Source organism: Phascolarctos cinereus, unplaced genomic scaffold (assembly GCF_003287225.1).
Source record: "Phascolarctos cinereus isolate Bilbo 61053 unplaced genomic scaffold, phaCin_HiC Scaffold_7;HRSCAF=346, whole genome shotgun sequence".
Lineage (NCBI taxonomy): Eukaryota > Metazoa > Chordata > Mammalia > Diprotodontia > Phascolarctidae > Phascolarctos > Phascolarctos cinereus.
The window spans coordinates 113,492,683-113,517,171 of record NW_027556180.1 but is presented as its reverse complement, the minus strand read 5'-3'; the positions used below and the strand labels follow the sequence as shown (position 1 = coordinate 113,517,171).

Below are 24,489 nucleotides of genomic sequence, written 5' to 3'. Positions count from 1 at the left end.
AATAAAGTCCCAGTTAAAATTCCATCTTCTACAGGAAGCCTTTCCTGATCCCACTTATTTACAATTTATACTACATCTAGCTTATTTGTACACAGTTGCTTGCATGTTATCTCCCCATGAGACTGTGAGTTCCTGAAAAGCAGGGACTATTTTTTTTTACCTTCCTTTGTATTCACAGTGTTTAGCACAGTGTCTGGTACATATTAGGCGCATAATAAATGTTTGTTGACTATTTATTGACTCACTAATCCCAGATCATAGAGAAACCTTCAGTTATGTCACTCTGAACCAGGAGAGCTGTCCAACTGGAGAATACTGGCCAAGTCCAGCAGCAACTACACATAAGTTATTGACATAAACTTTGACCTAAACTTTACTCCAACACAATATCTTTTACGGGCAGGTAGGTGGCACAGTGTATAGAGTGCCAGGCCTGAAGTCAGAAAGACCTGAATTCAAATCCAGTCTCAACACTCTGATATTGGACTAGTCACTTGACCTCTGTTTGCCTTGGAGGCAGCTAGGTGGCTCAGTGGAAAAAAGCCTGGGAAGGAAGATCTGAGTCCAAATCCAGCCTCACACACTTTCTATGTGACCCCTGGGCAAGTTACTTAACCACTGTTTGCCTTAATCCCCTGGAGAAGGAAATGGCAAACAACTCCATTATCTTTGCCAAGAAAACCCCATGGAGAGTAGTGGTGTGATGTGGTCCACCAGGTTTTGAGTTAGACACAAATGAACGATTCAACAAAACCAATTAGACAGATAACCTGAGAGTGGTTCTATCTTAATGATCTTAAAAGAAGAATGAAAAGGGATGGGAACAGGACCTAAGACTTCTGCTTAGTATAATAACTAATCACAATTCCAGAGGATTAATGATGACACATGCTATCCACTTCCTAATGAAAAAGTAAGAGACTAGAATAAGGCATATATATGTAATATAAAATGTAATGCAAGCAGATGTACAGTACTTTCAGGGAGCCCTGTCCTCTACCCAAACTCATTCCCTTGTAAGGACATGAAAATGGAGAATATCAAAATGTTTTACAGCAAAGACAGGCAAAAAAAGAGAAGAAATTGGTAAAGAAGGGTTTTCTGCAGGGTTAATAAAAACTTGATTCATTGGAAATGGTAACTATTCAACTTAAATGCTATGGTTTAAAAGAAATCTTTCAGCTTTACATCATTTTTCTTTGTATCTACTTAACAAGAAATATGGTTCAGTGTGTATTTAATTTTTAAAAAGTGTATATAGAAGCAAATATTCTGAATACAGCCAGAATTGTGTTTAAATATTGTTGGCTCATATTGTTTGTGATGCTGGAAAAATACATATAAACAGATAGATAGATGGATGGATGGATAGATGATAGATATAGGTAGATAGATATAGATACATAAATAGATATAGCTCTAACTAGCTATTGTGTTTGCATGTATTGACCACTTATTTTACTGTCTTGAGTTCTGTCTTAATTCTGCAAAATACAAGTTGCACATTTTTCTTTAAAATTATATATGTAATATGTATGTATGCATATGTGTATATATTCATATATGTATATGTGTGATGTTCCTTTTGGACATAGCCAATGTGGACATTTGTTTTATTTGACTGCCCCATGTTTGCAATAGTGCTTTTATTTCCTTTCATTTTTAATTTTTCCTTTTCATTTAAGGAAAAGGGAGAGAAGGCAGAATTTTGCTGATTAAAAAAATAAAACGGAATTAATACTCAAAAAAACCCAAAAAAACTAGTAGAACAGGTTATTAGAAGAGATGGCTGATTTCAGGTGATATCAAAGGCATCCAGGATTGATCTTATTCAGAAAGAAAATAAGACCTAGGATCTCCTCTAGTACTTCACTGAAAAGATTAAAGCCATTCTATGTTGGTCCTCTCTTTTGTTTCTCATGAGTTCTCAGCATTTTGACCTTCTCTCTCAATTCTGGTCACAGAAGAAAAGAACAGAAAAAGATGTCTGAACAGTCAGTATGGGGAAAGAGACTTGAGTCAACAGGGCAAAGTGTAAAGATTAGCATGCATCGGTAATAACTCAGCTGAGATTTTCTGTCAGGAATCTAAATAGGGTGAAGTCAACTTCATTTTGTGGTTATCTCCAGGGAAGGTTAGCATCCTTGTAGCATGAAAAGAAGAATCAAGTGATGGGTTTTACCAAAGGATGACATTTAGCAGGTCAGGAATGGCAGGTCAGTGGGGCAAAGGATTCTAAAAGAGTAACTTTTAAAATATTCAAGTGGTGGGTCATAATGGTTCACTATTAAAGACAGGACTTGAAATGAATACTGGCTAAGTTCAGTAACATACTATAAGGAAGAAAGTATATGGAGAACATAAGGAAGAAAGTAAAGGATTAGGGTTGATCAGAGTAGGAATTATGAGACTTTAGAGAAGGGGAAGTGTTGTAGATGTTTAATTTGCATTGAGGCTAATGTACAAAGGTAATAAGAGGTAGATTTGAATAACTTGCTAAATCGTGGAATTACAAAATCCATTATATTTCAAACATTGATAGTTTTTTTAATGTTTGTTTTATATTGATTAAAGAACATTAACAATGGATTTATAGGTTGTATTACCTTGAATTTACATACTATTTAATAAATGTTTATATGAAATTGCATAACAGTTGCAAAAGAAAATGTATGTACATTTCTTCTAGTAAATGCTTGAACATGCCACAGACATTTTTCCTGAATTCTTTTTTCATTAATAATTAGACATGTCACCATGTAAACTAGCATTTTGAACATGCAGGTTTTTAATGAAAAAGTCTGAACTCAAAAATTGATAAGAATACAAGATGATAAATCTATTTTCTTTATTGGTTATTCAGTCGTTAGTCTGTTATACAATAGTTTCATTCAATACTGTTACTTATAGCAAATGTTGCAGTCCATTAATAATTTTAAAGAGCCATGAGTAATGGAAAGTATTTAGGTTTTTTTTCCTCTCTCAGATCACATTTTATTTTTTGTTCTTTCAGTCTTAGTATCTCTTTTATTTTTATATCACAACTTTGGGTAAGTTAAGATTATCTCAACTGTGGTATAATTATGTGATTCTTTATGTTAAGTTCTAGCTCCCTGTGAAGCCTCAGAAGTATCTTCACTACTAAGTAATCTTTTACTCTACTTCCATAGCAGAAAATTGTTTCAGTATCACCTTGCAGCATCCACTGGATTTTTATTTCCACCTATGCAGATGTGATGTTTTCTGAACTGTTTTTCACCTCTGTGTATGTTATCTTCTTCTTTCACTTTTTATCTTACATTTTTTCCTAAGAATATTTTTTCTCAGTTGAAACTAGTTAAATCAGGAGATGCTGCTTTAGAGTTTGAATTAATTATAAAAGAACTCCCTTATTAATCATTCTCTGATTTATGATTGAAGCAGTGAATTGAATTTTTGATGGTATCTACAGTACGTAAGTTCAAGGTATTACAACCCTATAAATCCATTGTTGATGTTATTTAAATAGTCAATATAAAAAAAAAAACAAGGAAAACAACTTCTGAAAATATTTTCTTCAAGTTTGACATAGACTTCCCAGTTCCATAAAGACAAAACAAAAAATGCTTTTGTTTGGACCTTTGAATTCATCAGTGTAAGGAATTGATGTTGAGGGAACACACTCAGTCTACAGTGGATTTACAATTGTTCTGCATCTCAGTCTTAAGAGATATGCCTGGGGCCCTAACAGGTTGAATTACTTGACCAGGAACACAAAATCAGTCTATGTCAAAGGTGAAACTTGAACTCAGGTCTTTCTGATTTTGAGGCCAGATCTCCGTCTATTAAACTACACTAACCATTTTTAGAGGATACAGTTTGTCCCTTGTAGATAAGCTCAACGTCTTTGTTGGAAATAAATTCTTATGGAACTGGAAAGGAACATTAAAAAGGGGAAATGAATACAAAAAGAATATGAAAGCCTTAGCATAGTTCTTAATATTTTTGAAGAGTCATAATCAAAGAAAAATATAACACTTTCCTCCAAAATCCTCCCACTGTCCTACTTTTCTTATTGTTTAGTGGAAGGTCTCCTTGTCTATTTTCTTTCATTTGTTCCTTTGATTGCTACTAAAGAAAACACAATGCTACAACTGGCATAACTGGGCATGTGCAGTAGGCATGGGAAGTTTTATTTGTAATAAGTTATACGAGTTACAGTGATTAAGAAGTTTGTTAATCAGACAACAAAAGCCTGTGCGGCTGTAATTCACCACGGCTAGCCACTGAGCTAGCATTTGAGAAGTCACTAGTTTAGTTTTTTCTATGGCTGTTGCCTGGACAAGAAGGCATCTTTTAGAGACTGAAAAAGGGAGAGAATTTAGGAATATTCAAGAAAAAGACATTTCCCTTTTCCGCCAAGCTATGCGCAGGCTGCATCTTGCTCACGCCCAGCTCCGGCCCCTCCAGTGCTAGCCCCGCCGCAGCCGCCTCCCTCCTTCAGCAGCTCTGATCATCTATTGGGACCTCATCAGGCAGGATGAGATGTTCTCCGACATTTACAGGATCCTGGTGATCGTGAACGGGCTGTGCCTGGAGGTGGAGGGGAAGATGTTCGGTAGGACAGAGGGCACCATTGATGATTCACTCATTAGTGGAAATGCCTCCTGAGGGTGAAGGAACAAATGCCCCTGAAATCAGTGGAGTTAACATAGTAATAAACCATCATCTGCAAGAAACTAGTTTCACAAAAGAATCCTACAAAAAGTACATCAAAGACTACATGAATACAATCAAAGGCAGACTTGAAGAACACAAGCCAGAAACAGTAAAGCCTTTTATGAGGGGAGCTGCAGAACAAATCAAACTGCATCTTTGCTAATTTTAATAACACTGGTTCTTCATAGGTGAAAACAAGCATGCAGATATGATTTTCTTTATGGATGGTTTAGAAATGGAGAAATGTTAACAAATTAAACTGATTACTTTGAATCACCAGTCACCATAACTAGCTGCTGCTTTTTGTCATCTACACAGTACCATGACCTAGACAAATTTGGACTTTGAGCTTTATTTTTTTTTAATTTCATTTATTTTTAACCTTGATTTATTTGGAATGAAGTCATTGTTTTTAAAAACATGTCATGTAGGTTGTCTAAAATAAAATACATTTAACCACACCCCCCCAAAAAAAAAGAAAGAAAAGGACATTTCTGGGTTTGCGGGTCAAAAGACTGCTTTTCTTAATTTTGTTTCAGATTTTAGACTGTAATTTATTGGCATCATCTTCAAGTTTCAGACAATATATAATAGATCATAGCCATTTGCTGTGGTTTGCCAGTGGTAGTTTTATAACTGATTCTGATTATTTAGTCATGATTATTTCAGTTACTGGTTATCCACATATATTAAACACAATCAAAAGATACTAGTTTTAGATCAGAAAGTTCCTTGGAGGTGACCGAGTACAACCTCTCCCTCATTTTATAGAATCAGAAACTGAGAGGTCAAGGGACTTGAGAAAGGTCACACAGCTAATAAATAGCAGAGCCTTTGAACCCACATCTTCTAACTCCAAATGCAAAACGCTTTCTACTGTATGTCAGGCTGCCTTTCTATAAAAAGCTACAGGGCACCATGTGGACTGACAAGCTAAGTCGTAATAGACTTGTTTGCCCTGATTATTAAAAAGGCCTATTAAGGTGCCAGTGAACTACTTCCCAAAGTGTCTTACTAATAATTCTTCTTATACTGATACATGGAAACTTGAGACAACCAAAGGATCAGTAAAACATTTCATCTTCATTTTCCCCAAGTTTCCTCCTTATAATTGTTTTAGTTGCCTGTGTGAGACTGACTATATAAGAGGAAAGCTAGACACTTCTTACTGGATGGGCCTTCCCATTATAATGTAGATATTATTGGCCTTCTTTAGCAACAACTTTCACTGCCTTAGATCCACCTCCCCCACAGGAAGACCTTAGTGAGTGTACCAGAGAGGAAGAAGCAATGTGACCAACGTGGCCCAGACAGCAATGGTTGCCATAAAAGGAGATTTCCATGAGCAAGTCACAAATGCTCAGCACCCTACGCCACTTCCTAGGACATATCTAATAGCGTAAGTTATAGATATATTGTTATTTGACACGGTAGAGGTAGTTACCACACTCGAATTTCCAGCACAGATCCTTTAAATATTCATGTCTGTGAGTCAGTTGAGAGGCAAAGAATTTAAATGATTTGCCCAAGATCAAGCCACTATCAAGTGCTAAAGCTAGAACTCAGTTGTAGTGAAATCAGAGGGCCTAGGCCCAAATCTCATCTCTGACACTTGCTACATGTTACCTTGGACAAATCACTGTTACTGGGCCTCAGATTTCTCAATTCTAAAATGATAGAGTTGGAAAAGGTGGCTTATGAGGTCCTTTCCTAGAACTATGATCTATAACCCTATAACTATGATCTATAAATCTACTGATTTCAAGCTCACTGCTCTTTTGATTATGTCATCCTGTCCCATATTATTGAACTTTTTTTCATCTAAAAACCATACAGCTTACAAATTTTTTAAAAAGGGCTGACATATCAGTAGAGACAGTATCTAGCAAACGTAATATATTTAAAATAGTGTCAAGAAGATATTTTCAAGATACAGAAGACTGGAATGATAGTTGTATGTCTTGTATTAATAGTAGGGAATCAATATCCCCGTAACACTAGCAAAACTACAAACAGTTTGCAAAATAATTGATTACTTCAATTAATGCTCTAGACTTAATTATGCCCTAAAAGACAGCCCTATTTTAAATCTTGGCTTAATATTTTTTAGTGCAGACTGTTTCATTTCCAAAATGATTTGGAATATTCAAAAAGATATAATCTATATAGATGACAGTCTACATCTCTTTATCTTTTCTGTTGCATTATGAAAATGCATTTGCTTTATTTGAATAAATCTCAAAACAAATAAAAATACTTTTATTCTTATATAAAATGCTTTTTTGGTAATGCGATGGATGATTACGAATGTAATGTGCAAGTTCTTTTCAGAGAACGAGAAAATTAAAGTCATATTTTCATTTCTTTGAATAGACACTTAATGTAGATAATGCTCATGCATCAAAAAGAGAAAATGCACTTAGCCATGCTTGATGTCTTCCATTCAAAAGTGATTACTATTCCATGCCAATGTATTGCTTTTCTATTTTATTAATTTCAGTAAACAATTGAATTATAATTTGGATTTAAAATAACATTAAACTATAACCTGGAAGTCATTGAAGCTTTGAAATAAAGATAATAGTACTAGCTTTTATTCTTTCCCCTAGTTTCCCTAGATTCCATTAACATCCTAAATATTATAGTGACCTTTCAAGGTAGGTTGTAAAACATAGATGCGAAGTTTTAATGAAGGTTAAAGATAAAGTAATGAATTTATATGTTTTTCTTTAATTTTATTTATATAGCTATTTTAAAACTAAAATATATACTCATGAGAATGCTATGTAATATTTGTATTACTTGAAGAGCAAATTCTTTTATTAAACTGGTGGTAAAAAAGGCAATTTTAGAAATATTTAGAAAGTACAATGCTTGTAGCAGCATAAGATAGAGGAAAAATCTCTGAACTATGCATCAAAGACATTGATTCTAGTCCCAGCTTTACCATTTACTCTCTATGTGACCTTGGGAAAAATCACTTAACTTCTTTAAATTCCAGATTCCCCATTTGTAAATTGGAATAATAGCTCTGTCTGCCTCATGAGATTCTTATAAGACTCCAGTGAGATAATGGATATTAAAGCACTTTGAAAACTGTAAAATGCCAGACAAAATCAGGTATCTGGAGGTCACTTACTTATCTGGCAACCTAAACCAAATGGAGCACAGCCAAGAAATAAGGAGAAAAAGTCTCAGAATAGCCAAAAGGCAATTCACTAATATTCTTGCACTTCATTCATCAGAGTGCCTCAGAGCTTCAATAGAATATATCTACTTGTATTATAGAATCAATTCTAACAAATCCTTGTATCTCTTTCCATCCCACTAAAGACCAAAGGTTAAGAAATAGTGTGGCAAAAATATTCTGCTAATCTTACACATCTCATCAAAAAGCTGGCAATTTGAAGACTGTCAGGAGCAGAACCAAGATTTCAAAAAGCATAGAAGTGTGGAGTCAGATCTTGTAGAGGAACATAACCCTACCCATCTCAATCATATCCCACAATGACACCATGCAGGGGATTTTTATACTGTTGATCTTGAGATATCAAAAAAAGTGTTTCAAATGCTGTTTAAATAAGAAAAGAAGAATATCTAATACATTTTAGAAAGATGTTATCCAAAATTATAAAAAATACTTTACATTTGCTTAGTTTTTTTGTTGTTTTTGCAATCAAAAGAGAAAGCTTCTCTTTTCTGACAAGTTTGTCTCTGTGGATCATCCTATTCCTCAAAGATTCTACTCCATCCCATTTGACAAGAACTTATTTTTGTGATTACTATGTGTAAGGTATCTTATCAAGTGCTAGGTACACAAATACAAAATGAAAAGAAAAAGTTTCTCCCTGCAAAACATTATATTCTAGTGGAATTTAGCCTGAAAACAGATAAATGTGAACATGCTAAAATTCAGGAGGAGGGAGAGGCCCTAACAGTTAAGAAATTCTGGTAAGATTTCTCTAGAAGGTAGTACAGAAGCTAAGCCTTGAAGGGATTTTAAAACATGGGGATGACAAGAGAGATCATTCCAAACATGGAGGATAGCCTATGCAAAGGCACAGTGTTGAAAAATGTAAGGCTAAGTTTATTAAGGAAGAGCAAATATGCCAGTTTGGCAGGACATATAGTGTGTAAAAAAGAATAATGTGAAATAAGCTAGACAATATTAGTTAGGGCTACATTACAAAAGACTTAAAATGTCATGGTAAGAATATTATATTTTATATTAGGGGCCACTGGAAGCCAATGAGTTGAGCATGGGATTTCAGTATCAACCATTGTATTCTAACTATTTCTAACCATAAATTTTTAAGTTAATGATTTGGTAGCAATCTCATGTTGTTCAGTCATTACAGTGGTGTCCAACTCTTTGCCACCCCATTTGGGGTTTTCTTGGCAAAGTTGCTGGAGTGATTTGCCATTTCCTTCTCCAGTTCATTTTGCACTTGAGGAAACTGAGGTGAAAATTGTTAAGTGACTTGCCAAGGGTCATACAGGTTCTAAGTACCTAAGGTTAGATTTGATCTCAAGTCTTCCCAATTCTAGGCCCAGCACTCTCCACTATGCTAACTAGCTGCCCCAGAAATTGTATAGCTGAACTAAAAACGCAATTTATGTATTACAGGCTACTGAGATGCATTGATATGTCAGTACTGCCATTGATCCATCTTCTTAAACATTTCATACATTTAACTTTGATTTTTTCACCAAAAAATTATTGAGTATTTGTACACTAACAGACTTCTCCCCCTCCCCACTCCTCTGGAGTGGGAAGATCTAATGAAGCAGAAATATCTAGTTGCCGAAACTTATTGTTCTGCCTCAGAGATATTAGGCTTTAAAATTTCAATGTCTAAATGCCACCTGAAGTCCCAGTTTTCTTCATTAGTTGAATCAAGTCCCATTTTCTACACGGAGTATTTCCTGATCCCCTTATCTGATAGTACCTCCCTCCCCTTTACCAAAAGTGCCTTCTAAAAGGTATTCCAAAAACTTTAACTCTAATAGCTTAAAACTGCACTAAATCTTTCGGGACATCCTTTGTAGATATTTTAAATATACTTAACATGTATACATGCTAATTTTTTCTAGATGGAATTATTAATTTCTTGATTAAAAACTTCCACTTTTGACTCTAACCTCACTAATTTCAATAGCTAGCATATAGTTGACACTTAATAAACCCTTGTTATTTGATTAATTGACTTAAAATATGTAAATTAGATATATTTTTATAACCTCACATCACATGTGAGTGCTTAGTAATTATTGTAATTGAAAATGCACTGTTCCCAAGCATACATATTTTTCTTTACTTATGAAGTTAAGTTGGATGGTGGGCCAGTGCATAGAGCACTGGACCTGGAGTCAGGAAGACTTGAGTTCAACTTCATACACTTACTAAGTGTGGAACCTTGAGCAAGTCTCCTATCTCTGCCATAGTTTTTTTATCTATAAAATAGAAATAATAACATCACCTACTTCAAGTTGTCAAGATCAAATGAGATAATATTTATACAGCACTTAGCACAGTGCCTGACACATAGTAGACACCGTATAAATGCTTAATCCCTTCTCTTTTCCTGTTTCTAAATCACTCGCATTCCATTAAATGGGAAAATGGTTAATAACTATATTTTTTATCATTAAAATAGTTACCACTGCTTTATACTCAAAGGGCCTCTCATCTTATTCAAGAAAATTTAGTAGAAACTATGTTGTAATATATTCCAAAAAAATATTACTCATAGTAAATTGTTTTGACTGTCCTTAAGCACATTAGAAGCACCAATATCTGTGATTTCTTGGTATTCTAATTCTAGCTGTGGTATATACCTGAGAATGATAAAATTGCTTTTTTTCCTCCCAAATAACTTATAATTTTACTCTAGGACTAATGGTATTTGGGACCTCTCTTTCTTGGCTTCATCTGTAAAGGGGCTTCCAACTCAATTAGGTGCCTTCCAGCTATTAACACTGTGGGACTTTAACTGAAACTGCTTTTCACTCAATTAGTCCACATGAGCAAGGTTTTATTCTATTTATTTAAGAGTGCACCTATGTAATAAACTGTTTTTATATTAATAACTTGATTGCGACTCTACTCTTTCTAAGGAGGCAAGAGCAGGCTGATCTAAATCAATTCAGTAATGCTTTCCATGGTTTTATGCAGGGGGCAAAAAATATCTTCACTCTCATGCTGAGATGCTTTTTTGCAACACAGTACCCCTGTGCTCACATGTACCACATCATTAACATCATTGTCGCATCCTATCCAATTTGCCATTTTCTTCCAAAGGGGAAAAAGTATTTAAGCAAATATGGATAATTGTCTCAACTCTTTACTAATGTAGCTGTACTTTATAAAGGAGAGCTCATTAGATAGAAGTTTATCTTCATTGACTAAAAATATGGCTAGTTATACAGTATAGGCTAAAAGATAATCAATATAATTGTAAAGGAAACTATGGCAGAAACACTTTTATTGCAAATAAAAATTACTAGTATGGTTCAATAGTTGTGTAATGAAGACAGTGATGAACTCCACATGTAGAAAGTGTTTCACATGTTGTAAGGGACCTGTCATTGTGTGTGGCTTGAAGGAGGCAGTATAGATATCTCTAGACTATTCTCTCCCTACCCTTTTCCAAGGGAGACTTTTATTCCTAGCAGGAGAAGAAAGCAGGAAGTTGGGCCAAGAAGCAACTCTGCTTTCCTCAGAAAAAGGGAGTATTGGGCTAGAAGTATACCTCTATTCCCTTGAATATTTTTAGTCTCCAGGATATGATTGTGTTCCATCTAACTTCAGATTGTGTTCATCTAAACTGCCATTTCTAGTGAGGGAGAGGATCCCAAACTCTGTATCCAAGACTTGACACCTTTCCTACCTCCCATAATTAATACATACAGCAAATAGAAAAAAAAGGCCATTTATCAAATAGTAGCAAAACAGAAATCAGGAAAGTTTCACATCCACAATAATATATACCAGAAAATGTAGAATGAAGAGGTGTTCCCACTGGGGGCTTGATAACTCAGCTCAACCAAGAAAAAGTGTCCTAGATCTTACCCAAATGGAAATTTCCCAAAGTCTCTATAGTACCAAGCTGAAAATAGGGATATGATGGAAGCTGCCAACTTCTCTCATGTCTTTCAGGAGGTTAATATTTTCCTTCTTTTTTTTCAAAGTTGGAAGCCAAGAACACCTGAATGATCACTCCCCACATGGGGATTGGCTGAGAACTGAAGCTCTCACCTCTTGCCACTGCCACCCCATCTCTTTTGCAGGGCAGGGCATTAATCTCTCCCAATAAGGAGACACTAATGGGCTAAGGGAAAGGGGTTGTGGTTGTTATTGTTAATTTTGATACTATATTTTATAATCATAACCTAAGATTCTTTTCCACTTGCTAGGCCATTCTATACTGGAATATAATCTTTTTTTTTCCAGGTCACTTAGGCACTATGCATTACACAGATAATTTCCAGTCATCAAATAGGGAAAAATCTAGCTTAGAATATATACTTCTAAAGAGCAGAGAAGGTCAGTGAGGTGACTCAATGAATAGAAGACTGGGCCTAGAGTCAGAAAGACCTGAGTTCAAATTTGGACTCAGACACTTAAAGTCACTTAACCCTGTTTGCTTCCATTTCTTCATCTGTAAAATCAGCTGTAAAAAGAAGTGGCAAACCACTCCAGTATCTTTGCCAAGAAAAAAAAAAAACCCACAAACGGAGTCATGAAAAGTTGGACACAACTGAAAAACAACCGAACAAAAACAACAAAAGGGGGTAGAGATGGCATAATATTTATCTTTGTATCCTTAGTGACCAGCACAGGGCATTTAAGCATTGTGTGTGTGTGTGTGTGTGTGTGTGTGTGTGTGTGTTTGAATTAATATTTGCATATATATGAGATTGATAACTAGGGCAGAGTTACCAATCAAAAGTTAAAAGGAATTGAGAGAACTTGTGTTCATTCCACAAATGGAAACAATAGAATTTAACACCCAGTTATCCAGAATAATTAGTCACATTAGGAACCTGCCAGATTGCATGTTTCTTTTCCATGATACCCAATGGAAGTCTTCCTTAGGCCTGGCTTTCACTGTTTCTTCCTCCATAACAACTTTATGATATTCTAGTCCTCCATTCATTTGAGAGAGCAACATATGGTCTTTCCTCATATGGGGCCTTATATCCTGAGGTATTTAAACTATGTTTCCAAATTCTTCTTTTCCTGATTCCCAGCTATTAGTGTTCCCCAGAATTACATTATATTTACTTCACAAAATTCTCTATTTTATATGTTATGTCCTACCACTATCTCTGCCATGACCACCACAGAATATAAACTCCTTTTGGGCAGAGATTATTTTTTTGAAATTATTAATATCTGTCACAGTATCTAAGACACATGGGTACTCAATAAATGCTTGTTTGTTGACTAATGTCTGTCCCCTTCAACAGAATTGCTAGTAATGACTTTGCATGGATATATGCACATGCATAATATATTGCCATATTGTCTTTGGCCAACATAAAGGGAATAATAAAAAAAAAAGGATGGGGGAATGGTCTCAGTATTAGTTTGGATCAGATAATTTGGTGGTCCTTTCCCTAAAGTCCTGTACAGTTGCTTTATACTGCCATTGAGGTGACCTTGAGTTGTTGAAGACTGTGTTATTGGTGTTCTGGAAGATTCCATTAAGATGGAAACACTTGAACAATGTGCCATAATCCAAAGATATAGTTATCTAGGTTTGCAGATGTATGTCACCTAAAAAGAGGAAGCAGTATTATTGGTTGATAGAGAAATGACCCTGGAGTCAGAAAAATCTGGATTCAAGTTTGACCTTTGATCCCTGGGCAAGTCAAAGACTCTTATATCCCTAAGCCATTTTCAAGAGCTTAAAGTTGCCTAGACAGTGCAAACCTATGTTGGTAAAGGAAGCTTCTTCACTTAGAAGTTCTCTATACCAGCAAAAACCATAGGCCTAGTTAATATCCCATCACCAAAAGCTTGGCTAAAGCAAACCATGAAGATCATGGATCAAGATATATTGGAATGGGGCACAGCCAAGATGGCAGAGTAAAAGCAGTGACTTGCTTGAGCTCTCCCCCAAACCCCTCCAAATTCCTGCAAAAAATGGCCCTAAACAAGTTCTGGAGCAGCAGAACCCACAAAAAGACAGAATGAGACAAATTTCCAGCCCAAAACAACCTGGATGATTGATTGGGAAGATCTGTTGTGGCAGGCTAGGAGAGGAGCGCAGGTCAGTGTGTGCTGTGCAGGTAAAAACAGGTCTTCAGCAAACCTGGAGCAGACCTCAGGGGACTGGATCAAGGGGAGCTGGGCCAGACTTCTAACCCACAAACACCAAAGAAAACATAGACAGTCAGTAGGAAAGGTCAACCTCTGTCAAACCTCAGTGAGAGAGGAGGTTAAGCCAGCCTCAGTCCTGGCACAGACCTGGTTTGGCAGCTGTTTCCAGAGATCTTGGCCTACAGTCGGAGGGGGGGAATTGAGTAGCTGATCAGAAGGAGATTGCAGGGATCTCCTTGCCAGTGCTGAGGCAGGATCTTCTCTTGATTTGTCCATTCTTGGTTCTGAGTTGCAGTCCTGGGTGGCGGTCTTGGGGCAATCCTTAGGAGAGCTTGGTGGAGCTTGTGGCAACCAGTGGAGAGGGAATCTTCTCACAGTTCCAAGCCAGAAAAGAGTTCTTATGGTCACTCATAGACCACAGCACAGGCCAGGAATGGAGTAAGCACCTCGCCTTTGATCATACCACTTTGGAAGAACTGAAAACTTACCGGTACCTAGAAGTATCTCTGAAAACACCTGCACAAAAACTCCTGAAGCTTGGGACAGTACATTATCCACACTGGAAGCAGGCCCCCCACATTAACAAAGACTTTAATAGTCAAGTAATTGGCTAGGAACATGAGCAAACAGCATAAAAAAAATTCAGACCATAGAATCTTACTTTGGTGATGAAGAAGATCAAAACATACAACCAGAAGAAGACAACAAAGTCTTCTTTGCCTACATCCAAAGCCTCCAAGAAAAATATGAGTAATTCCCAGGCCACAGAACAGCTCAAAAAGGATTTTGTGAAGCAAGTAAGAGTAGTAGAGGAAAAACTGGGAAAAGATATATTGGAATACCTTTTTGCATTGGTAAGGAGAATGTCAATCCCAATGAAACTATGGGTCCTTGAATACTGAAGAAATTTACTCACTTGAATTGTTGGTCTTGGATTAAACTGGTAGCATAGTTTATCATTGTTACTTAATTCAAGTCTTTAAGGATCCATTGTAAAATATTGCCTTATGTTCTTCCATTGACACAGATAACAGCTCCTTTTTGGCTTGAAAAGTGATATTTGAGTTTCTTTGATCAAGTCATTACTTTACAGCCAAACTACTGATGAGCTCTTCATAGGTCATTATAACTTATTTATGAATAAATATTGCAAAATGTTTGAAAATCCCTACTCCCTTTAGTAAATAGAAAAGAAAATTAATATGACATGGGGAACTTCAGTTACCTCACTTAACTCAAAACTTATGGATTTATTGAAGATCTAGAGATTATATTGTACTTCCTTGATGTTGATATCCAGCACATCTTCAATTTTAATGAAACATGGAAATAAATCCAGGTCAGAATTCATGGAGTGAAAAAAGCTTCCATGTGAATAATTGTTTCATTGCTAGGAGCTTTTGTAGCCTAAATTGTCAAATTCTTAGACTTTATAATGTTCCTATTGGTTAACTTGACTGCGTTCAAAGGAAGACAACTAGTTAGAAACCAACTTAATGAGCAATATGTATGGAAAGTTAACACTAAGGACAATTACAAATATTTTTATCTTGAGAAATATTAAAAACATTTGGAACAATACTTTTCATATGTGAACTATAGTTGATCAATATTTTTTTAAAGGTTCTCACAGAATAGATTCATAAGGCAGACCTGAGTGATTTAATGGTCTTAGGAAAAATGGTTTATGTAATTGTCTATCTAGGGAGAATACTGACATAAGGTTATCATGCAAACAAATTAAGCAAAATATTCTACTAGTGGAGAAGAGTGGGAGGAATAAGACACTGACTACCTATAATTAGCTAGATAATTGGCTGAAATGGGCTTGGTCCATTATATTCACTTGTTCTAATTTATTCACAGTCATTTTAATGATGTAAGTTGCAGGATCTGTGGTACTTCTGTTCCTGATTCCCTGCTCTACATCCCAGTCATAGATGACCCATAGTGAATAGCATGGACCTAATATTTAGTCCCTTTAATTTGGACATGCCACACTTTAGTGTACATTATAAAACAATGACAAAGTAGGTATGAGGTCAACATTAGCAAACTGATTGCAATTCACTAGACAAAATGATCCCTATTTCCATCATTAGGATAATTTTCAATAGGCTATTTTAGCATTTTCTTATATTTTATATAAAATAATTAGCACAAGGAAATCTTTTAACAGTTTCAGCAACAACATTTTTAAAATATGATAACTTTCTGGAAATAATACATTTTAAGGGGAGAAGAAACAAAAAGACTACAAGTGATTCTCCATTTTGGAAAGTAATGAGGATTTCAATGAAACTCACTTAACTAAAAAAAAAAAACAGATTAGTATGTGAGGAAGGAAATGGTGATACTGTCAATGACACTTCTTTCACCTGGTAGAAAAAATAGAAATTTTGAAGAAAAGCTTCATGCCACACTTTAATGACTTGGTTATAACTACTGACAACTGGTTTGGAAAATCTTTAGGAGAAAAATAATTGTCCTCACTGCCCTAACTTCTTGTTGTCCTCCAAAATCTAGACTTTCACTAAACTGAGCTATTTTGCAGTTCTGACTCCTGATCCTAAAATATTCTATTTCTGTAGAGAAAAGTAGTGGAATGCTGACTCTACTTTTGACAATAATACCATTTACTACTTGCCAATTATACCATTTTCTTAACCATTTCTATTTTGAAATGTGTCTGCTCAGGAGTGCATTTTCATACACTCTCCTTTTAGGTACTATATTTTCTGATTAATTCTTGGATGAAGTGTATTTAGAGACATTTTAGAACTTAATTCAAAAGAATCTGAATCTGAAACAGCCACTCTTCCAGTCTTTGTATCTTTGTAACCAGCTTCTTATCCATTTGCCTATATAATCTCTTAGATGTGTGCGTGCACGCGCGCACACACACACACACACACACACACACACACACACACACATATACCTACATACATATATACATATGCACGAATATATAAACATATACACCCATATATAAATATACATATAATGCATAAATATATACATGTACATATATATAAAGGCATATATGTTCCTATTCTTGTTGTATTTAGTTTTATGTCTTTACTTATTTCTTTAGGGTATATTTTGGGATAGTGAGAAAGATAATAGAAATCACCGTTGTTTAAAAAAATAGTGCTCTCATTTCCACTGCTGTAGCAATGGTCAATCAGAGTTTACTATGTTAAAATCTTTACAGTGGCATGTAAATTACTTAAGACAATCAATACTTTTGATAGGATTACATTTTGTGATAGTAATTACCTTGGGTATATACTTCTAATGACACCATACTGACTCAAGACATCTGAACATAACTATATGAAATCAAATTGCAATGGTTTCCTCACTTTTTCACTTGAGTACTAGATTTCCTGCTATGTATTGTACACACACACACACACACACACACACACACACACACACACACTTCATTGCTCTCTTTTGTTGTATTTTAAAATCTTTGGTTTTTAAATATGGATATTACTCTAAGGAAATGCACCAAAGTTATAGCCCTTAAAGTTCATAATTCAATTACTATTAGAGATATTGCAGTAATTGTGGGTTTGGGGAAATCAAGCATTTCAAGAATCATTCAAGCCTGCAATGAAACAGGATTGATTACAGCAAAAAACAAAGGAAAGTGTGTTAAAGAAGAAAAATATTAAGAATTGACAAAATATTGCTGCAATATAGCTGTGTTAATTCTTAGGAGGGAAAAGATCTTTAAAAGACCATCTTAAATTAAGTGATTGTAGAGCCCATATCAGAATGCATGCCGTCTTGGGGAGGGAAGGAGTAAGGAAAGGGGAGAAAATTTAAAACTCAAAAGCTTATGGAAGTGAATGTTGAAAACTAAAAATAATAAATAAATTTTAAAAATGAATAAAGTGATAACTATTCATTTTCTACAGTGAAGTATAGGCTTCTTAAAGTTAGAATAACAGAGAAATCAATCTAAAAAGGAAAACAGTTGTTTTGCATTATTACATAGAAAGGCTTATAATTTGCAATAAAATACCAAAGATCGAGTAGTGAACATTAGGAAAATATATTTTTTTTTCTTGATAAAACTCAATTTTTCATTTGAGGCTTTACCAAAACTATTATTCAAAGTCCTGGTGAGAATGTAAGATATCTTTATCAATCTGCAAAACATTTCCTCCTAAAAACAAGGGATTTTTTTTTAACTTTCAATGAGCTTAGAAAGTTTGCCCTCATTGAAGGAGGAGCTTATAATTATTTTTTCTTAATTTTTGAATGTTTTCTTTATTTTTTTTTTCCTTTTAGAAAGAATTTATTAGTCCATTTGGCAGAAAAGAGCCTTTTTTTTTTTTTGCTTTTTGGTGAGGCAATTGGGGTTAAGTGACCTGCCCAGGGTTACATAGCTAGTAAGTATCAAGTGGCTGAGGCCAGATTTGAACTCAGCTCCTCCTGACTCCAAGCCTAGAGCTCTATGCCCTTAGCCACCTAGCTTCCCCTGTTTTCTTTATCTTTCAATTTACCTGTATTTATCGCATTACCTTGAACTTAGTATTTTTTTTAATAAATGCTTCTTTAATGAATGAATATGCTACTGAAGAGCAGTTTTTAACAGATTGAAAACAACTACACTTATGTGTATTTTCCTTCCCACCCAGCCTACATCAAATCTCCACATGTCTAAAACGTGTTTCCTATTTTTGTATTTTAGGTTATATTCAGTTGGAGGCCGTGATGGTAGCTCTTGTTTGAGTTCCATGGAATACTATGACCCTCACACCAACAAATGGAACATGTGTGCACCAATGTGTAAAAGAAGAGGAGGAGTAGGAGTGGCCACCTGTGATGGTTTTCTTTATGCAGTAGGAGGCCATGATGCACCGGCTTCAAATCACTGTTCTCGTCTGTTAGACTATGTGGAAAGGTATGATTTAAAAAGACTGTTATATGTGGCACAAAGTGAAATGGAAAATTAATTAATGCTACTTCAGATCTGAAAAACAACAAAGTCCCAAAGTATTATTATTTCTCATGTAACCAAATATAAATATTTCACTTAAGGCCCCAGTGTACTTAGTTTAGACAAAGTTTTTTTTTAATATGCAAAATTGATTATTCATATTACCATAATCAGGTAAGGCTTTATTATTTAGTGGGACTTGAAATCTCTATGGCATAAATACTGTGACCAAAAATGATATTACATAATAATATAAAATTAATCTAAAGTATAGAATGTAGTTTTTCGTTGATTAAATTCATTTTAAAGGATTAAAGCCAAGCATTTTTAAAACAATTGTTGAACTAGTTAGATGTACATTGATTTGTTATTTTAAATTGTTTTCCTTTTTTTTTTTTTGCTTTTGATGCTGTATGTTTATATACATTGGACACTATAACTCTAAAATGTTATGGAAACTTTAAGTGTCACAGAAATGCTAGTTGTTGTTACTTTCTTTGTTCTAGTCTCCTATAGCTTTATGTAGTTCCAAGACTATTTTCCTAACAGTCAGAATTAATTATTCTGTTTGAGTGAGAACATATTATGGCTGAGTGATAGGATACTCTTCTACAGTATATATTTTTTTCCTTTTTCTCCTGAATAAATAGTTCCTTAAGAAGTTGGAAAAAGAATCACTCTAGCTGCAAGTTCATCCGTACTTCTCAGAAACCTCTTAAATTGGTGTTATCTGCGCTGTAATACAATTTTATTCCTAAAACATATGTGTCACATGAAAGTCTTAGGTTGCACACAGGAGCAAGGAGTGGTAAGTGAATGTGCATATGGGAAGGGGTTACGATCCTCTCCCTGACATGAGACCAGAGCTGTGAGTAGGGTGAGGCTACTGAGACTTTGTCCTAAGGTGTCAAAATTTAAACAGATTGTATGCCTTTGGTAAGTAGAAAGAAATGCATTTAACATCTAGTTACCAAGTATGCTTATTTATAATAGGGGAAAGCTATGAGGCAATGCATTTGTGGCTGTGCCCTGGATGAGCTCCTGCTCAGTTCTACCAAGTCCTAGTCTCTTGCCCAGAAGTGGCTTTTTCAACAGCAAACAAATATTTCCACTCATGAGAATAGTATCCTGCATTTTTTGTTCCCATAAGGCATCATTTTACAATGTCCAAGGTTTCTTCCTGTGTTTTTCCATACCTCCTTTAAACTATTTGCAGAATTTCTAGTTATGACTCTCATTGTTACTCAGAAAATAAAATTATTAGAGTTTGATGAAGCAGATTTTACTCTTTGGGCCCATGAAATCATATCTGATGGTTCTAGGAGTCTACTTTTCCTAGGAATAATGAGGACAAATTAGTCTCCATTCATTCCTACTCCATTTTTTTCTGACTGGGTGATCCAATACCAGAAAGAAAAGTAGTATTAATCTCTCACTTCACAAGGAGGATAACCAGCTTCTTTAAAAAAAGTGATGCAATTTGATTCTAACTGACCAAAGGTATGTGGATAAGCACTAGTTGAGTAGAAAATTTTACCAACCAGAAAAATCAACTAACAAATGAATTTAATCACTGAAATCTACAATCTAAAAGCAAAAAAAAAAAATCTCCTCCATGAATTTGATGTCTCCCTTCCCCAGATCTCTCCTTTTCCTCAGCTCTCAGTTTCTATCTTGTGAGCTGAGAGCCATGAAGCTAAGATATGGAAAGCAGTGCAGTCAGCTATAGAGAATTTAGATATATTACCATTGTGCCAGTATTACTGGGTTTGAAAATAAAATTCACTGTGATGACAGGCTTGCATTCCATGCCCAAATGGCTAGTCTTTCTTCTGCAAGGTTACACCTAGGCCATGAAGAAAAGTGCCCAGAATTGCCATTCCTAGGCAATGGGGTGAGATATCTCCTTTATACCCATATGCCAATTTGCTCTGGGATACACATTACATCTTCGGCATATAGGTGGCACAGTGGATACAGCACCAGGCCTGGAGTCAAGAAGACTCATTTCCTGAGTTCAAATATGGCCTCAGACAGTTACTAACTGTGTCACTCTGGGCAAGTCACTTAACCCTGCTTACCTCAGTTTCCTCATCTGTAAAGTGCACTGGAGATGGAATGGCAAACCACTCTGGTATCTTTGCCCAGAAAACCCCAAAGGAAGTCACAAAGAGATGGACAACAACAACAGACAACGTGTTATGGTGGGGAGATCTGTGGATTCAGAGTCAGAAGACCTCTAGAGGAGAGAGATCAGAATGGTAAACAACCTAGTTCATCTCTGATGAAGAGTGTTTAGTCTGAAGAAAAGGATACTTGGAGAAGAAAGGAAGGGGAATTATGTAACAGCTATTGCAAAAATCTGAAGGGCTTCCTGAAAGGAAAGTGGGGAATAGACCTTTTTTTTTTTGCCCTAGAGGGCAGACATAGGAACAAGGGGATTGAAATTGCAAAAAAAAAAGTAAAGAATATGTAAAGAAAAAAACTTTCTAAATAATTAGAGCTTTTCAAAAGTTAAATGAGAAAGTTCTCCATGATTACAGGTCTTTAACTATGAGCTAGATAACCACATATCTGGTATGTTATTGAGGGAATTTCTATTTGAAAGAAGAAAGGAAAGAAGGAAGGTAACAAATATTTATTAAATGCATGCTATGTGCCAGACACTGTATTAAGTGCTAGAGATTTAAATATATCCAAAAAGAAAGGCAGACCTTGTTCTCTGGAAGATTGTATTCTAATAATGAAACACAACACAAAAAGACAAAAGAGACGGCTGAAACATGGGAGGGGGGAGGGGGGGGAGAGAAAGAAAGTATTCTTCATGTTTTTGTTATTTACTAATTTCAGTGGTGTCTTAGTGACCCTTTTTTGGGGTGAGGGGGTTTCATGGCAGAGATACTGGAGTACTTCGTCAATTCCTTCTCCAGCTCATTTGACAGATGAAGAATTGAGGCAAACAGGGTTAAGTGACTTGCCCAGTCTCACACAACTAGTAAATGTCTGAGGGTGGATTTGAACTCATGAAGATGAACCTTCCTAATTCCAAACCCAGTGCTCTATCCACTGTGCCACCTAGCTCCCACTAGGAAATGTTTTTGAAGTCTGGAAGCCAGGAGCAGGGCCAGGAGGGGAATGAAGGCTGAAGGCTGAGAACTCACAAATGGAGTAAGTTAGCAGATGGGGATAAAAGGCCCCATTTGCTGATGACACAGCAGCAGGGCCAAGGTTTGAAAGTCTGGAAGCCAAGAATAACATGAATAATATAGGTCAGGAATAGCAAACTCCATCATATTCATATAACTTGGTGTATATGACCTGCAAGTACCTCAGAGTTCCAATGCTGAGATCTCATTTTGATCCTGAAATTTTATAATTCTGTGATTCAGTAGCATGATTCTGAATTGCAAGTTTATTATGTATTGGCTGTGTGACATTGAGTAAATCACTTAACATCTCCATGCCTCATTTTCTCATATAAAATCCTAAATTTGAACTAGGTCATTTCTAAAGTTTCTTCCTTATTCATTAACTGTGAACCTAGGCTTCTGTACACAATGAAATTAGGAAAAACAGAAAAGAGATTTGAAAAAGGAAGAATAAATTTCTCACACTCTTGTCACCCCACATATTTGAATAGTTAGTGTAAATGCTCCTAATGAAATGACACTTCGAAGACATATTTCCTGCCTAAGCTCCCCTTCTGAAATATTGAAATGTGTGGAAATGTGGAAGGAAGAGAGACAAAGAGTATAACTTTTACATCTCCTGTCACAATCATGCACGTATGAATAGTTGATGTAAATGCTGCTAATGAAATGGCAACTCACTCAATTTCACCCTGGGTTTCTCATATAAAAAAATGAAATGTGAACTGTGTGCAAAAGCATAAAGAATTTGGTTCACGAATAAATTCATGTTACAAAAATTTGCCTTGAGCAAGTTTACCTATTCTTAAGTTATAGGAACTTATGTGGGAGGAAAAGCTAGTTAAGTAATGCAGATGCACACTGCAGCATCATGATTCTTATCAGAGCTGTTAGTGCATGTCATATAAATGGAATTTTTTTTGCTCTATTTATACTACATTTCCTATATTGTTCATTTAGCATGTAAATAGTCAGTAAATCAAGATACCTAATGGATAGTAGGATAGTATAAGAGCCATTATACTATATCATTACAGTGAGTTATAGATTATAAAGTAATCAAATATAGTTTAGTGAGGTATCTTACAAAGTTTCAAAAATATTCTATAATATTGGAAATATGGAACAGATTAAATGATTCACAGGAAGAGTATAGCTAAGGTTCCCGGATTTTCTCCAGTAAGATACATTTTGAAAGAGATATGAAGTGTTTTAAAATTTATCCAAAGGATAATAAGTTAATACAATCTATCACAATAACCATAACTCACTTTTTATAGCTACTTCAGACAACCCTATGATACTGATTATGCAAACAATATTATCCCTATCTTGCAGATTAGAAAACAAAGGTTCAGAAAAGTTTAATAACTTGCTGAAGGTCATGTAGTTTAGTAAGCATCCCAGCACTGTGGCTCGAACGCATTTTCTCTGGACTTCAAGTCCAGGGCAGTATCCATTATACCAATACTCCACCTGTAAGTAGTATCACAAAACCCTAGAATCTCAGAATTGGAAAGGCTCTCAGAGGCTATTAGTCTAACCTGTACTTGTACCTGTACACAAAGCTATCACATGTCATCCTGATCAAGTAGTCATTCAGCTTTTCCTTTAAGGCTGCCCGCTAAGATGGCCTATTTAATTTTTGCATGGTTCTGATCTATAAAATATATATTTTTTTTTTCCTTACACCCAAATCGAATGTGTCTTTCTGAAATTTCCACATAGTACTCCTAATTCTGCCTTTTAGGTCAAGCAAAACAAATCTAATACATCTTCCCTGTAATAGACCTTTAAATATTCATAGATGATCATAAGCATTCTCTTTCTTCTTTTCTTCAGGCTAAATTCCTTCAATTTGTCTTGTCATAATCACAATGTTCATCAAAATCCTGATCATCCTTCTCTGACTACACTTCTGCTTTTCTGTGTTCATCCTGAAATATATATAAAATACCAGAATTCCTTCCTAGAAATGAACACAATTATCTGTATATAGCCTGACCAGGGCATAATGGAAGTGTCACATTCTTTTTTTAGATTACTTTTCTTTCTTTTTTAAATTTATTTTATTTTTAATTCATGGAACAAAACAAGCATTTCCAAAACACAATACAATAAAAAAGGTGATTGCACATGAAACTGCAAATCTACCATGTAAAACTTCCTATTCCTTTGAAATATACAACAAAGTTATCATGTAAATTTCTTCTTTTCCCTTTTTTTCTTCCCTCTTTCTTTACCCTAGAAATGGCTACCATTAGACACAAATCCATATATATATATTTGTGTATACATGTATATGTACACGTATAAATATAAAAATTATTCTATATATACTTCTATTTATCACT

General features: G+C 35.2%; 1 protein-coding gene and 1 pseudogene across 1 annotated transcript in view; both read left to right on the top strand.

Annotated features, from left to right (window-relative positions):
* The window catches only part of KLHL1 (kelch like family member 1), a 535,364-nt gene that overhangs the window by 485,468 nt on the left and 25,407 nt on the right, over window positions 1-24,489 (top strand). Inside the window, exon 9 of the mRNA XM_020992473.1 lies at window positions 18,738-18,950. Within this exon, the coding sequence (XP_020848132.1) occupies window positions 18,738-18,950 (213 nt within the window). The remainder of the gene's footprint in view (window positions 1-18,737; window positions 18,951-24,489) is intronic.
* On the top strand, window positions 957-5,024 carry LOC144454820 (translationally-controlled tumor protein homolog; annotated as a pseudogene).